The sequence below is a fragment of the Leucopleurus acutus genome (genome assembly GCF_964270905.1).
Source record: "Leucopleurus acutus genome assembly, chromosome: 20".
NCBI classification, from domain to species: domain Eukaryota; kingdom Metazoa; phylum Chordata; class Mammalia; order Artiodactyla; family Delphinidae; genus Leucopleurus; species Leucopleurus acutus.
The window spans coordinates 19,215,601-19,232,361 of record NC_139162.1 but is presented as its reverse complement, the minus strand read 5'-3'; the positions used below and the strand labels follow the sequence as shown (position 1 = coordinate 19,232,361).

The 16,761-nt window shown below is 42.2% G+C and overlaps 1 protein-coding gene across 1 annotated transcript in view; it reads right to left on the bottom strand.

The window, feature by feature from the left end:
• KCTD19 (potassium channel tetramerization domain containing 19) overlaps positions 1 to 16,761 on the bottom strand; it is a gene marked incomplete at both ends in the record, with an annotated part of 32,021 nt that overhangs the window by 12,249 nt on the left and 3,011 nt on the right. Inside the window, 4 exons of the mRNA XM_082863040.1 lie at positions 95 to 226; positions 1,471 to 1,662; positions 2,463 to 2,613; positions 14,402 to 14,698. Coding sequence (XP_082719166.1) covers positions 95 to 226; positions 1,471 to 1,662; positions 2,463 to 2,613; positions 14,402 to 14,698 — 772 coding nt within the window. The remainder of the gene's footprint in view (positions 1 to 94; positions 227 to 1,470; positions 1,663 to 2,462; positions 2,614 to 14,401; positions 14,699 to 16,761) is intronic.

The following is a 16,761-nucleotide window of genomic DNA, read 5'->3' as shown; positions in this document are numbered from 1 at the left end:
GCGGGAGGGAAGATGTTTGTTTTTGGCTTTTCTGGCTAAAGCCCAGACTGCCCCAGGATGTCAAGGGGAGGCCAAGGTTCCCCTGGTGACATACCCATGTTCATTCGGTACAACCTCACAGCTTCACTGAGCTCAGGGATTTCCAGAATTTCCACTTCTCCTTCTAACACATCTATGTTGGAGAAATTATCTGGTAGTAAAATCTTCTGTGAGCGGAGAAAATTCACTTGAAAAACAAAAGGAAACAAAATGGGTTAACAAGGTTATTTCTGATCTAATTGCAGGTCCAGGTTTTGGCAGGTTTTTGGTGCTACAACTTATCCTAGGGGCTCCTTATTCCAAAACAATTTCTAAACATACCTGGTTAGATTAGCTTTCAGTCTGTGGTTTTCAAGGTGAAAAACCCCAAATTACTTTGTTTTCCTGTGTCTGAGTCCGTGGGTGTGGCTTCCCATTGGCTGGCCTGGGGCTCCCAAGCCAGGTCTTCCTGGTGAGCACACACTGGCCCTGAGACTTACCCTGTGAGTCTTGACCCAAGAGCAGGTCATTCCAAAAGAGGGAGTTGTCTTGCCACTTAGAGAGGAAGGGCCTGGCTGAGCCTGGGTTGGCAGGTGGCTCTTGCAGTTTTTCCCTGCCTGGACTGCAGTGTGGGAGGCAGAGATGGAGCCAATGCTACTGTCCTGTGTGAATCAACTTGGAGATTCAGAAGCACATTATAGACAACATTCCAGGTGACTGTGACTATGAAAGGCTGGGGTTCCAGGCATTTGGTCCCTAGTACAATTTGGGTATTTCCTGCCCTATTCATACAGGCAGCAGCAGCATCTTGGAATCAGTTCAGTTCACACCCCACCAGAACCTGTCCTGGTGGAAGAGGGAGGCTCTCTTCTGTCCAGGCTTGAAGATCTCATCCCTCCTTAGGCCACTAGCTCAGGTGGACAATTCTACAATGATTCTGGGGAACATTTCACCATCCACCCTTCTTCCCTTTTATCCTGAGTTTAGTGGAAGTGAGAGGAGGAAGGGACCATCCTTTGAAACAACCCTAATCCCTCATTTTATGGTGAGAGGAACTGAGGTCTAGAGCCCAGTTGGATACATAAAGGCAGAGAGATAAGTAGTTTGGAGTCCAGCTCAGGGTCTTGCCCTTTACACCAACTCCTGTGGCCCGTGACACCACTGCAGCTAGTTTCCAGTGCCCCTTTACACCCAGGTCATTCCAAAATGAACAGGGAATAAAACAGCCCTGAGGCTAGTGGGAGTCTAATGCTGGAAATCCATTTGCTTCCAGGAAGGCTCTGTCACGCTTCCACCAGCTCTGCCCAGGGAAGCTCCTGAGGCCCTAAGCCCCAAGCTGGGCCTCCAAGTGGTGTGGGGTTAGGAGGGGTGGATGGGTCCTATCAGCCTGCTGCCACTCCCACCCCCCTCCCCCCACTCCCCCTCCCCCAACCCCCCAGATAGAGCAATCACCAATGAAGCGGAACTCGCTGCACTCGCACTCGATGAGGGCCACGGTCTTAGCCAGCCATAGCAGATTGTCTTCAGTTACCAGGCTTGGATACTTGGCCACTAGGTCTAGGGGCAGGAAGCAGTAGTGCACGTCCTCTTCTGTGTCTAACAGTGGTGTATCCATAAGTCCCAAAGGTGCCTTATCATGTAGGCCTGGAGGAGAACATGCAGAGGGGTGTCACCACCTCCCAGAGGCCAGGGCTCTCAGAAGTGGGCAGGGCTCTCACTGACCCAGGGGCCCCAGAGGAAGCTGAAGAGATCACCCCAGAGATGGTCCCTGCCAGATACCTCCTTCTTCTCACTCACTCTTTTCAGATGTAACCCTAGGTTTGGCAGAAGTGTGGTGGGGAGCAGGGCATGGAAATCTAGTTTTTCTGCAGTGAAGGGCAGTGGGACATGTGAAATTTTGGCTTATATACTCAGTCATTAAATTCACACTGGTTACCTATTTGTTTTTTTTTAATTGATCTAACCAACCACAGATAAAATAGATGACCTACAGATAAAATAGATCCTTTTGACTCTCCCGAAAGCTCAAAACCCATCAATAATCATGAATGGCTATTCTGGTGTCCCAGGTAGGTGTATCTATGCTGCAAGGCACCCATCAGACAGTGATCATTTGGAGACATTCCTTGTGTGGTGGTTAGAGGTGACTTGAAAGTATGGTGGAGTGCCCTGACCAATAGGACGGGGTGGAATGCAGCCCAGCCTTGCCCAAGTGAAACCAGCATACAGGGGAATGAACATGGAGAAGGATGTTTAGTTCCAGTGAGTAAGAAGTCATGGAGAGGGCATGTGGCAGGTACAAGCTCAAAGGAGATGACAGGAAGGTAGAGGAATCATCCAGAACTAGTTCAGAAATCAGGGCACTCTCTGGATTGAAGCCACTTCTGTTAGAGTGAGAAGGGAAGCTGGTCTGGGCTTCAGAAAAGGTCAGGCTGTGGTTATACCTGTGAAGGCTGGGCTTTTTATAGGAAATTCTGAGGGTTTGCTGATACACTTCCATGTTCGCCAGTAGTTCAAAGATGCTCTCTCAGCAACAGGTATGTCTGCAGGCCTCACACGTAGATGGTATTTCCCTTCCTTCAGATTATCTAGAGTCTGTGAGATAAAGAAGATTATTGCTTTGCAAATTTTAAACCAAGTAACTATCTACCAATTCTAGGGTAAAATACCAGGAAAAATAGTTTGTGACTTACTTTGGTAAAATGTTTTGAAATAGTCACTTACAAACATGTAAAAATGTACGTCTATAAGATGATATGCTGATATTCAAAATATCAATGACTATTTCTTTTCTGATTTTGAAACAATTTTTTCTGGATTATAATTTTGATTGATAGAAATTTATCTTATGCAATCTTAAGAGTAATTTATATTTAATAATTAAAAACTTGAGATTTTCTGCTATCAGTTCTCCTCAAGAGTTCAGAAACCCTTTTGACCTGTTATAATTGTGATCTGCTTATTGTTTGTGCTCATCCTAATCCTGGAATGTGATTTATTTAAGTAGGGAAATGGAGGTGGCACTGAGCATCACACTTTTCAAAGCACTTTTACCTACATTTGCTCATTTACCCTGACACAGCTCTGTGAGATAGATGTGGTGTTTGCATTCCCACTTTGCTGATGAGACAGTTGCAGTCAAAGGATTTGTGAGTTGCCCAAGTAGTCTTCCAAGTCCAGCTTCTCCACTTGAAGGAGCAGGTGACCCGGGGTGGGCTGAGGCTGGAATGGAGCACTCCAGCTAGGTTGGGCTGAAGCCCAGAGTAGAGTCTTCATGCTGCCCACATTCAGGGACCTACCCTCCCTAAAAAGTCCTGCACAGGGCGCAGATTACCATAACATCAAGCCCATTTTTTCTGTCCCTTCCTTAGAAGAAAATAGTATTTTCCCAAGAAATTTTTGGAAATAGCTGGAAAAGTAGTCCTCTAAAGGCACCACATGACCAGTTCTTTCTCTAAGAGCCTCAGAATGGACAGAACACCTCAGATGCAGTATGAAACTAATAAAAGAACCTGCTTAGCTACACAGGTGAAGCTCTTGTGAAGCTGCTCAAGGGAATCCTGAGCTTTGAGAAGAGCCCTCTGGTGGCCATGGCTATAAAATGCACCCTCATAACTGCTTAAGGTCTGTAAAAGGAGAGGACCGGAGCGGGTAATCTTCCCCACTTTGGGGGGCTGATGGATTTGTGGAAGGACTGGACAATGGCAGGGTCATGTGGAGTGCTTTCCTGTTGGCACTGACAATGGAGGAGAACAGTGCACGCGTGAAACAGCAGAAGTGAGTCTGTCATTCATTCATTCGAGAAATACTTGTACAACACTAGGGCCAGTCAGATACTGTGCCTGGATCCCACAGTTTACATATACTGAGATAAGAGGCAGCATCAGTTATGAAGTTTCGGGACCTCCAGGAACTTTGGGATTTCTTTCGACAGCATTGGAAGGGGACCCAAGCTTTCTTGTCTCTCTTTGCTCAAGACTGCACACGACTTTAGCTTCTATGTCAAACTGTAGCCGTTCTCAGGAGGAAAATCAGTGAGAGGTTGATTTCCGTATGAGGGAGTAGTTGGTCTTGGGCAAAGAGGAATAAAAATGAGGTGCCAGGAAGGTTACTGAGAAGCTGGAACAGATTCTGTATCAGTGGGTGGGCAGGATTATTGAGTTAAGGTGAGGGATAATAGCCTGGCAGTATTTGTGCTGTGAGGCAAAGAAAGGAAAATGGTGACTGTGCACAGAAGGGACAGGACAGGGTCAGGGGGACAGTAGGTAGGGATATATGCTCAGCCACCTGCTTCTCTGCCTTGAATGTGGCTTTGTTTAAGGTGTATGGAGGTTGAGGGAGTGTGTGAGGTGAATTCAGAGCAGTAAATAAGAGCCAGAGAGTGAAGAGCTGTCAGCTGGGATGAGGAGTCTATATCCTGGTTAAGAGAAGGCACAGAAGGATTCAAAGCAGGGACTGTGATTTGAATGATATTCACACCATCTCCACCCAGTCAGCCAGCAAGTCCTAGGACTCCATCTTCTGCTCTTGGCACCACCCTTTCTCTCCTCTCCCTTCCCCCAGTCCTGGTCTCCTTGTCCCCAGGCCCTCTCCACTCAGTGATTTTTCAAACAGGAAAATGAGTCCAAACCACTCCCCATCCTAAAAATCTTCAGTGCTCCCCATTACCTATGGGATCAAGTCCAAATTCTCTTTAGCAGTGCACGTAAGCTCCTTCACAATCAAGAACCAGGAGCAGGGTATACACGAGCAATACAAGGGCCTTGAACTCAGACAGACTGGGGTTTCAATCTTGACTCTGACACTTAAGAGCTAACATTTACTGCTCAGGCACTTTTAAACTGAATCCTCATAACGTCCCCCCACTCACAAAGTAGGCTCTAGTACTATCACTCTCTTTTAGCAAATAGGAAACAAGATCCAGGAAGAGAAAGAGTACTCAGTGCCCCAAGTAAGTGGAGATGCTAGGACTGGAACTCAGGATGCTAGGGCCTGTGCTCTTAACCACTTTTCTTAACCAGCTGCCTCCCATTTGTCACTTAACCTCTGCAAGCCTCAGGCTCCTCACATGCAAAGTGGAGACAGTAAAATCTGGAAGAGGTTGTAAGGATTAAAGGAAATATGTTAGTTTCCTTCCTTTTAGTGGTCAAATCTCAAACTACCTTTCCAGCTTCACCTGCCACCATTCTTTCTGTCTCCACCCCATCATCTGTGACATTAACTGCATAAAACTCCAAAGACACACCATGTTCAGTGATACCTCCTCAACTTTATGTATGCTGTTCCCTCTTCCCAAAATACCTCTCTCCTCCCTTCCCTGCCTGAAGAGCCTGGAGCCTCCCCCAGCCAGAGTGGTTCCCCCTCTGTTCCCACAGACCCCTGCAAACTTTTCTATCTCAGCCTCTGGCTTGGTTTCAGCCCTGTCCGTCCCCCTCTACCGAGGCTCCTGGAAAAAGGACTGGATTGATGCAACCCCAGCTTCTAGTCTAGAGCCTAGTATGTAGTAAGTGCTCAGAACCGCTGTGTTGAATGAAAGAATGCATAAAAATGGAGGGCTGGAGGGCTGAGTCCTCTGGAATGAAAAGCAAAATGAGACATGGGGGAGCCAAAAGGAGCTGGCAGAGAAGCAGACTGCACTCATAAAAACTGAAAAAGATGGTGAGAATCCAAAACCATAGGAAAAGCCAGCTCAGGATTACAATGGGCAGAGACCAGAGAGTTCAGAGGACAGTGGAGGCAGCAATTCCAACTTGGGAGCTGGAGTCCAGAGGGAAGATCTAATGGGGTGAAGGACAGGGATGAAGGAGATGGAGACAGGATGACAGGAAGAAAGGGCTCAGCTTGGGTCTGATCGGTAATGGATTGAAAGACATTGGGTGAAGTAGCATGAAAAGGAAGTGAAACTAGGGAGAGCTTGCAAGAGACAGCATATCATTCCAAGCCTATCCTAAGCTAACCGAATCACTGGAACCTGAACCTGCCATTTACTTTATCTGCAGATTCAAATCCCGAGATTCTCAGTGGAAGAAACAGTGGTGCCCTTGAACAACTCTAAATCAGCCACTGGGGAGGCGACATGTTGGGGGAGGGAAATCCCTACCTGGGAGAACAACCTGTTTGAGGATGGACCTAGATGCACTATTTGGAGGTGCTCTTTGGTACCCAGGTGTGTCCTTTGGGGCGGGTCAGTAATGAGAGTCCAACTAGCTTGAGAGATGTGCTAGTTGAGGGAAGAATGATCTAATTTATAGAAATGAACTAGCTTGAGAGATGTGCTAGTTGAGGGAAGAATGATCTAATTTATAGAAATGAAATCTCCATTTCCTGCTACTTCCACTAATGTAAAGTGTAAGCCGTACCATTTTCCCCCAAAAAAGGTGTGCTTGACAAATCTTGAAAAGGAAAAAAAAAAAAAAAAAACACACAAACAAGTAAATCTACAAAGATCGCAATTCCTGCCACTCAAGACATGCTGGAAGCATTAGGCCCAGGAGCCTCAACTAGGTTTTTTTCTAAACTTTCTCCGCCAATCCTTGCTCTGATTTCTAGAAATACAAGGGCTTCTGCTCATGGGAAGCCATTTGGGTGCTGTAAGAATCCATGGGAAGCATCCCTTAACCCCTTCAACATGCCTTGTTGGTCTCAATAACACCTACTTATTTATTTACTGTCTGCCAGTCTCCCCTAATAGATATAATCTCCAAGGCCAGGAGGACCCTGCCTGTTTTGTTCTCTGCTGTATTTGCAGCACCCACAATAGTGTCTGTGGGATCTCAATATATTTTTGTGGAATGAATGAATGAATGAGTGAAGAGCACTTCAGAGAGCCCATGCTTCCAGCTGTCCTTTGGCTTTGCTGACTGAAGTTGACACAGAGCATGTGGCTGGTCTTCTGTGGACTTCAATTCCCTTTTTTTCTGCCTGAATATTACTTCTAGTACTTTTACTCTTTATATATTATGACCCAGAAAGTTATTACAGGGAGGATTTCTTTAGGGAAATACAAACCTGAATTCAAATGGCTACTTGCTAGCACAAGGATAACTGATATTGCTTTCGGCCTAGATAATAGTGAAAAAATATGTCAATCAGATGGAACATAAGACTGATGGCACAGGGGCGAGTGTGTGTGTGTGTGTGTGTGTGTGTGTGTGTGTGGTTGCCAAGAGATGGCTGACAAATGCCCTACTGGCAGAGCCTTGGGACTTAACGGAGGTTTTCCAAAGCAGCAGCAGTGCTCAGAGATGCCTTATGCTCTGATGTGGACTGTTGGAAGGAATGTGTTGGTAAGAGAGCTTGGGGGAGATTGCAACTCTCCAACTGCTTTGTAAAGACAAGGAGGGCCAGCACCACTTGGAAGCTCAAAGGAAGCAAGGCCAGTAGAACAAAAGGATATTCAGAACAGCTGCTATCAGCCAAACAAGCCAAATAAGACACACGTATCATCGTCTCAAACCTGCCCCTCCACTGCCAGCTCCAGCCCCCTCACCCTGAAGTAGATTCAGCCTTCACAGGTCATCTTGGGTATATCATTCAATGTTCTCTCAGAAGATATTCATTAAACACCTGTTACAGGCCCAGTACTGAGATGCTGGGAATGTGAACATGAAAAGAATACAAGCTAGTGAGGGAGAAAGACATTATGAATACATGGTCTCAACAGAATTAGCACTGATCTGAGAGCAGAGAGGCAAAACTCTACCTGGAAATGTCAGGCTAGTCTTCCAGTGGGCCTCATTTAGGCTAAATCTTGAAGGGGAAGCATTCTAGAAAGAGGGAACAGCAAGTGAAAAGGTGTGGAGAGAAAGCATTTAGGGTGCTCAGTGACATGCCTGAACACTGAGGGGTGTGTGTGTGTGTGCGCGCGCGCATATGTGCATGCGTATGTGCCCATGCATGCATGTAGGTATGTATATGTGTTGGGATATGAGTCAGGACAAGCAGATGGGCTGTCCTGTGAGGAGCCCTGATGCCATGTCAAGGCATTTACACTTGAGCTGTCCACTTACCCATATCCACAGATGAGCTACACTGTTGGGATAAATATTTGCTGTTTACATAATCTTCCTTTACAAGATCACAGTGGTAATCTGTCTTCACATCATGAGTAATAGGAAATGTGAGACTCGTCAGTGGTCTGTTTTCTTAAAAGCATCATTTGTGTGATCAACATAAAAACTCTCTGGCTCCCTTGAGCACAAGGAATGCAGGCGTTTTTGGGTTGCTTGCTGGTAGCCGAACACTCACAGGTGGAACGATTTAAGTTTCCATACTTAGAAGTCCTCAGAAGGCAATGAAAAAGGAAACGCAAGCAGCATATACTGTCAACGTACTAAGTCCTCAGTGGACTTCAAGGGGGCAAGTGAAAGGGAATCAACAGTCTGCCATGAACCTTGAACCCTTGTGAGTTACCCTGAAGAAAAATTTCACACTCTGCAGTAGCAGCTATGACTCCCAACCAAGCTGATAGCATGAGAGGCTTGGAGCAGCTTACATTTACACAAAGGGGACTTCCCAAATTACACAGACGGTCCTAGGAAGCACTGTGACATTAATGTACAGACCTGTAATGACTAGTTTATATCTCCCCTGTGAACAAGATATGACATTCCTAAGCATCCAGGCTCATGGATTTACATACCAACTTTGATGACTCCAAATTTATGTCTCTAGACCTGACTGCTTCCATGAATTCCACACCTATACATCTGGCTGCCTCCTCCCCATCACCACTTGGATGTTTAACAAACACCATTTTCTTGCCTCTCAAACTTAATACATTCAAATCCAAACTCCTCATTTTTCCCTCTGAGCCTGCACCTCAGAATACATCTTTCACCTGATTGCCCAGGATACAAACAGAGGAGTTATCCATTCTTTCTCACTCTACCTCCAATTCATCAGCAAACCCTATCAGTTCTGTCATCAAGACATATCCAGAATTTGAACACTTCTAAATCTACCATTACCACCTTAGGCCAAACCATCACTATCTTTCATTTGAATGCTTCAGGAGCCTCCTAACTTGTCTTCCTGCTCCTCCCTTGCCCCAGTAGAGTCTAGGCCAGGGGTCAACAAAATTTTTTCTGTAAAAGGCCAGATAGTAAATATTTTAGGCTTTGAGAATATAGTCCCTGTTGCAACTATTCAACTCTGTATTGTGGCTTGAGAACAGCTATAGACAATATATAAACAAATAAGCTTGGTGTGTTCCAATAAAAGTTTGTTAATGAACACTGAAATTTGAATTTCATATAATTTTTATGTGCCACAAAATATTTTTCTTTTGATTTTTTTCAACCATCTAAAACTGTAAAAGCAATTTTTAGCTCACAGGTTGTACAAAAAAGGTAGTAGGCTGGATTTGGTCTATGCGACGTAAATAGTTTGCTGACTCCAGGTCTAATGTCAAGCCAGAAGTTAATGATGTTTTTATAGCTCTATTGAAATATATTTCATATTATATCTAATGTGAATAAGTTTTATATTATATATAAATGATAAAATTTACTCACTTATACAATTCAATGATTTTAAGTATGTTTACAGAGTTGTGCAACCATCATCACAATCTATTTTAACATGATAAAAAGAAACCCTGTACCCATTTACAGTCCACTGCCTATTTTTGCTCACCCTATCCTTCTCACCCCATACCTTGGCCTTAGGCAACCACTAATCTACTTTCTGTCCCTATTAACTTTGTGTATTCTGCACATTTTATATAAATGGAATCATACAGTATATGGTCTTTTGTGTCTGACTTCTTTCACTTAGCATAACATTTCAAAGTTCATCTTTGTTGTTACGTGTATCAGTACTTCATTCCTTTTTATTGACAAATAATAATCCATTGTATGGATATATCATTTTGTTTGTCCATTTATCAGCTGATGAACATACAGGTTGTTTCCACTTTTTGGCTATTATGAATAATGCTGCTATGAACATTTGTCTACAAGTGTTTGTGTGGACATCCTGTAGGTTTTAATTTCTCTTGGGTATATATGTGGGAGTGGAACTGCTGGGTCATAATGATATGTTTAACTTTTTGAGGAACTGGCAGACTGTTTTCCAAAGAGGTTGCACAAATTTACATTCCCATCAGCAATGTATGAGGGTTCCAGTTTCTCCATATCTTTGCCAACACCGGTTACTGTCTTTTTGATGAGAGGCATTCTAGTGGATGTGAAGTGGTAATTCATCATGGTTTTGATTTGCATTTCTTTGATGGCTAATGATATTGAGCATTTTTCATGTGCTTATTGCCCATTTGTATATCTTCTTTGGAGAAATGTCTACTCAAATCCTTTGCTCACTTTAAAATTTGATTGTCTTTCTGTTGTTTAGTTGTAAGTGTTCTTTATATATTCTGGATACATGTCCCTTATCAGATACGTGATTTGCAAATATTTTGTTCCATTCTGTGTGTGGTCTTTTTACTTTCTTGATGGTGTCCTTTGAAGCACAAAATTTTAAAATTTTGATGAAATTAAAAATTCATCTATTTTTTCCTTTGTTGCTTGTGCTTTTGATGTTGTACCTGAGAAAACACTGCTTAACCCAAGGTCTAATGATCTTTTAAAATGTTAAATTTGATAATTTTTCTTCCTTCTTTAAACATCTCCGAGAGGTACCTATAACATTTAGAATAGATCCTGGGTCTTCAGTGTCACCTGTGAGACCCTGCAAGATCTGGTCCATAGCCTCCTCTGACCTTATCTGTTTCTGGCATCTCCCTACTTTTTTTGTTTTTTTCCCACACTGAATGGCATGTGGAATCTTAGTTCCCCGGCCAGGGGTTGAACCCACACCCCCTGCACTGGAAGCGCGGAGTCTTAACCACTAGACCACCAGGGAAGTCCTGGCATCTCCTTACTTCTCATTGCACCTGACAATGGCTGCTGAGTCTGCCTCTCCCAAGTCACTCGTTTAACCTCAGGGCATTTGTGTTTGTCGTTCCTTATGCCTCAAAGCTCTTTCCCAGACGTCTGCATGACTTGTCCCTTTTTCATTCGGTCTTCTGCTCAAATGTTCCTTTGTCAATGAGGCCAGCCCTGACCACTCTTTCTAAAGGAGTAGCTGGCCTCAGTCACTTGCTATCTCCTTACCACATACTACACATCAGTACATTACAAAACAAGCAGATTAGATGTAAATGCTTTATTCTTTCAACTAAATTCCAGTACTATGAGGGCAGTGACTGACAGAATAAATAAAAACTATACATACAAAAAGAAAATCATATAAACACATTCTGAAACCCTAAGAAGTTCTAGAATACAGAAATGCCATCCTCCTTCACTATTACACAGGAAACACTGCTCTATTCTTCATACCACACACCTCTATCTGACCTTGTATGGCTGTATGGTTTATGCCTATATCTCCAGTGCTTGGCCTGTGATTAGTGCTCAATACACAATAAATGTTACACTTAGAATCAAGACAATAATAGGTATTGAGCGTGCCCTTTAAAGGCCAAAGCTACAGGCCAGGGGGAGGTGGGGTGGGCAGGTGGACAGGGCTGGGGGACGGGAGAGATAAAGGGTAGGGATGTGAGGGGATGAGGAAGGGTAGAGAGCAGAGCAGCAGTGTGAGCTCAGGCACCTGTCCTCCAGAAGCTTCCCATCTCATTCTACTTGTTGGCTCCTATATGGCTTTCCAACAAAGTTTACTATATTATAGATAATCCTGTGTAGGATATGCCTCCTGTTGCGTGCATGGGAACTTTAGTTAGTGGGAGGCAAAGTCCCATTTTTATTGCTAGGGGCTAAATCTGAAGGACTCTACAGTGAGCAGCACTAACAGGTTAGAACAATTTAGATATGTGCTGTCCAATATGGTAGCCATTAGCCATATATGGCTATTGAGTACTTGAAATGTGATAGTCTGAATCTGAGATGTGCTTTAAGTGTAAAATACACATCAGATTTTGAAGACTTAGTACATAAAAAGAATGTAAAATATATTAATTTTAAAATATTCATTACATATTGAAATGACAGTATTTAAATATACTGGGTTAAATAAAATATATTATTAAAATTAATTTCACTTGGTTTTTTTTTAATGTGGCTACTAGAAAAATTTAAATTACACACGTGGCTCACATATGTGGTTTATATTATATTTTTATTGGATCATCCTATGTTTTCCTTAAAGCCCATAGGAATAATGCCTGGTAACCACAGTGCTTTCAATAAATACTGGCTGAATGCATTAAGGTGGGCTGCCTGAGAAGGGTCTTTAGACTAGAACTGGCAAACTCCATTTTCTCCAAGCAAAATGTTTGTACATTTAGGCAAGAACCTGAGTATGTGGACAGGCCTTAGGAGTGGGGAAAGCGATGGAAACGAGTGAGGCTGTTGATTTGCTTGAGATTGCTGTTGATTCTCCAGCTATATTTACACCCTGCTTCAATGAATAAATACCACTTCAGCTGGGCCGGCCTAAATGTTTATTTAGAGCACGATTTCCAAAACATAAGCACTTATTTTTTGGTCTGTTTTAGGGAGGCAGATCCATATGATTCCTCAAATACTACTGCTCACACAACTTGGAACTTTGGAATTCGACCAATTCATTGGCTTCTGAGTTGTTACCTCCCATTTAGAAGTTGCTTCCCAAATATATTTTGTTTCAATTTGGGAAGTAAGGACATCAAAGGAATTAAAGGGCTGATAAACTGTATAATAGGCTTGTGCTCTTTAAAATTGTTCTTCAAAAAATTGCCTTGATCTCTTTGATTTTCTGCAAGTGACTCCCTCCTTTTCCCCAGAAAATGATGCTTTAGTATAGAATCATTAGCAATCTTGGGAATTCCCTGGCAGTCCAGTGGTAAGGACTCCGCGTTTCCACTGCCAGGGGTCCAGGTTCGATCCCTGGTCGGTAAACAAGCCGTGTGGTGCAACCGCCCCCCCACCAAAATCAGCAGCCATCTTGACAATCTGGGCTGTTTAAGTGATTTAGAAGCCAATTGTAATCAATTCTAGTACTCAGTTCCTGGGATAGTTGAAAAAATTTTTATTTCGGGTAGGTAACTTTAAAAAAAATAAAAAGAAAAGAATATACAACAACTTGCACTGGAGTATGTTAAAAATTTTGATTTCCAAATGTATAATACCTTTTAAGAGAAAACACTGATTTTGTAAACAGTGTCCATAAAAACATGCATTATGAAATGTTCTCATTCCCATATGACCCAGATATGCATGGTCTACCTCAATTCTCTTCTTTGAGGTGTTGGAGAGGCATAGTTCGTAGTGCGCTGAGCTGCACTGTGGCTTGTCAGTCAGCGCTCGTGAAGACAGAATAAACAACACCTTGTCCAGACAGTAGGATTAACATGGAGCATGGCCAATGGTCCTTCCCAGTCATAATATTTAGTTCTTCCAGGTTAAAAAAATATCATTGTTCAAAAACTAAGAATAAACTAATTAAGATAAACCACAGAAATGATTTCTGTAGTCTGGAGAAAAATTAGGAAAGAAGGTAATGTTCTTCAGTGATACTATGATGGTTTAAAAGTAAAGGTATTTAAAGCTCTTATACCGAGAAAAGAAGTCTTGGAAAACAGAGAAGTGAAGACAAATGAAAGATTCTGCAGTTTGGAGGACGTTTTACTTTGCTGTAAGTGAACACTGTGTACCTAACAAGCACAGTGAGAAGTGATGTCCTTTTTTTAAAAATTAATTAATTAATTATTTTTTGGCTGCATTGGGTCTTCGTTGCTGCGCACGGGCTTTCTCTAGTTGCGGCGAGTAGGCTTCTCATTGTGGTGGCTTCTCTTGTTCTGAAGCACGGGCTCTAAGCACATGGGCTCAGTAGTTGTGGCTCTCGGGCTCTAGAGCGCAGGCTCAGCAGTTGTGGCGCACAGGCTTAGTTGCTCCGCGGCATGTGGGATCTCCCGGAACAGGGATCGAACCCATGTCCCCTGCATTGGCAGGAGGATTCTTAACCACTGGGCCACCAGGGAAGTCCCGAGAAGTAATGTTCTTGACAAGTCTTTTAGATTTTAAATCTCAGACACAGTGTATGTAGAAAATCCTACAATTTCTAGTGTTTCCACCTTTTAAAATTCAACAACAAAAGAAAGAAGAAGCTTAAGCTAGGATTTCCAAGAGTCAAGAACACCCTTTCAGGCCGTGGAAAGTCCTATCCTGGGTCTGTGGTGGCTGCTGGCATAGATAAGGCACAGTCAGGACGAAATCCTTTATTCAGAACATGCATTTCTAGTGTACCGTTTATTACCTTATCTAACTCATCCCACTTCCTCATTAAGAGGATCATCTCAGCAACGAATATATAAAAGGACACAATATTTTAGTGATGTAAGGCCTATGTTACTGATCACCACTCCTGGAAGACAAGAGTATCTTACCTGCAGCAAAGGCATCAGCTGCAAAGCCAGTGCTTGCTCATAGAGCAAGTTCAGTTCTGCACAACTGGAGAAGGAGAGTTTGGAGGTGTAGAGGTAATAATGCACATGCCTGAATGTGGAACCATCTCTGTCAATGAACAGCCTCTGGCTTTCCGAAGAGGTCAACGCTGAAGCCTCCTTCCATAACAGGGAGTCTGGGAACTGAGCGAGTTTGCTTCTGGGAACTGAGAAATGCCAGCCCCCGACATTGAAATGAAACAAATCCTCTGCTGACTCATGAGGCATACCAGGCTCCTCCTAAAGGGAAAATGAAAAGAGATCTATGCAATAAAAGGAAATAAAAAGCATCCATATTGGAAAGGAAGAAGTAAAATTATTTCTATTTGTAGATGATGTGATCTTGCATAAAGAAAATCCTGAGGAATTCACTATTAAATTATTAGAAATGAGTTCAAGAAGGTTGAAGGGTACAGATCAATATAAAAAATCAACTGTATTTTTATACACTAGCAATGAACAACACAAAAATGAAATTAAGAAATCAATTCCATTCACAATAGTATCAAAAAGAACAAAGTAATTACGAATTCAGAAGACAATACTGTTATGGTAGCAATACTCTTCAAATTGATCTATTGTACAATTGAACACAATCCCTATGAAAATTCCAACAGCTTTTTTTTCTTTTGCAAAAATTGACAAGCTGATGTTAAAATTCATATGGAAATACAAGGGACCCAGAATAATCAAAACAATCTTGAAAAAGGAGAATGAAATTTGAGGATTCACACTTCACACTTTCAAAACATACTACAAAAACAAACAAAAAAACAAAACAAAAACATACTACAGTAATCAAGATGGTGTGCTACTGCACAAGGACAGACATTTGAATAACTGAAATGGAATTAAGAGTCCAGAAATAAACCATTGCATTTATGGTTAATTAATTTTGACAAGAGAGCCAAGAAAAGACAATGGGTAAAGAAGAGCCTTTTCAAAAAATGGTGCTGGGACAACTGGACATCCACATGCAAAAAAAAAAAAAGTTGGATTCCTACCCCACACCATACAAAAAATTAACACCAAATGGATCATAAACCTAAAAATAAGAGGTAAAGATACAAAACCCTTAAAAGAAAACAAAATCTTCATGACCTTGGATTATGCAATGCCTTCTTAGATAAGATACAAAAAGCAAAAGTGAAATAAATAAATAAACAAACCAATAAATAAATAAAACTTCATCAAAAGTAAAAACATTTGTGCTTCAAAAGACATCATCAAGAAAGTAAAAAGACAACACATATAATGGAACAAATCATCTATCTGATAAAGAATCTGTACTTAGACTATGTAAAAAGAACATTTACTACTCAATAATAGAAAGACAAATAACCAAATTTAAAAGTGGGTTAAGAATCTAAATAGACATTTCTTCAAAGAAGATTCACAAATGGCCAATAGCACATGAAAACATACTTAGCCTCATTAGTCATTAGGGAAATGCAAAGCAAAACTCACAATGAGATACCATTTAACACCCACTAGGATGACCTGAATCAAAATAATAGATAATGGGCTTTCCTGGTGGCACAGTGGTTGAGAGTCCACCTGCCGATGCAGGGGACACGGGTTCGTGCCCCGGTCCGGGAAGATCCCACATGCCGCGGAGCGGCTAGGCCTGTGAGCCATGGCCGCTGAGCCTGCGCGTCCGGAGCCTGTGCTCCGCAACGGGAGAGGCCACAGCAGTGAGAGGCCCGCGTAGCGCAAAAAAAAAAAAAAAAAAAAAAAGATAATAACAAGTGTTGACAAAGACTGGAGAAATTAGAAATCTCATACACTGCTGATGGGAGTGTAAAATGGTGCAGCTGCTCTGCAAAACAGTTCAGTGGTTCCTCAAAACATTAAACACAGAGTTCTTACATGGTTCGCAATTCCACTTCCAGATATAAGTGCAAGAGGAATGAAAACCTATGACCAAACAAAATTTGCAGGCAAATTTGCAAGCAAAATCTGCAGGCATTCATAGAAGAATTATTTATAATAGCCCAAAAGTAGAAACAACCAAAATGTCCATCAGCTGATGAACTAGTAAACAAACTGTAAGGTATTCATACAATGCAATGCTATTTGTCAATAAAAAGGAATGAAGTACTGATACATGTTAGAACATAGACGAAACCTTGAAACATTATGCAAAGTGAAAGAAGCCAGATGCTAAAGACCACATATTATTCCATCTATATGTAATGTGCAGAATAGGCAAATTTAGAGAGAGAGAGAATAGATTAGTGGTTGCCTAGGGCTGGGGAGGTTGGAGGGGAAATGGAAAATGACTAGTAATACGTATGGAATTT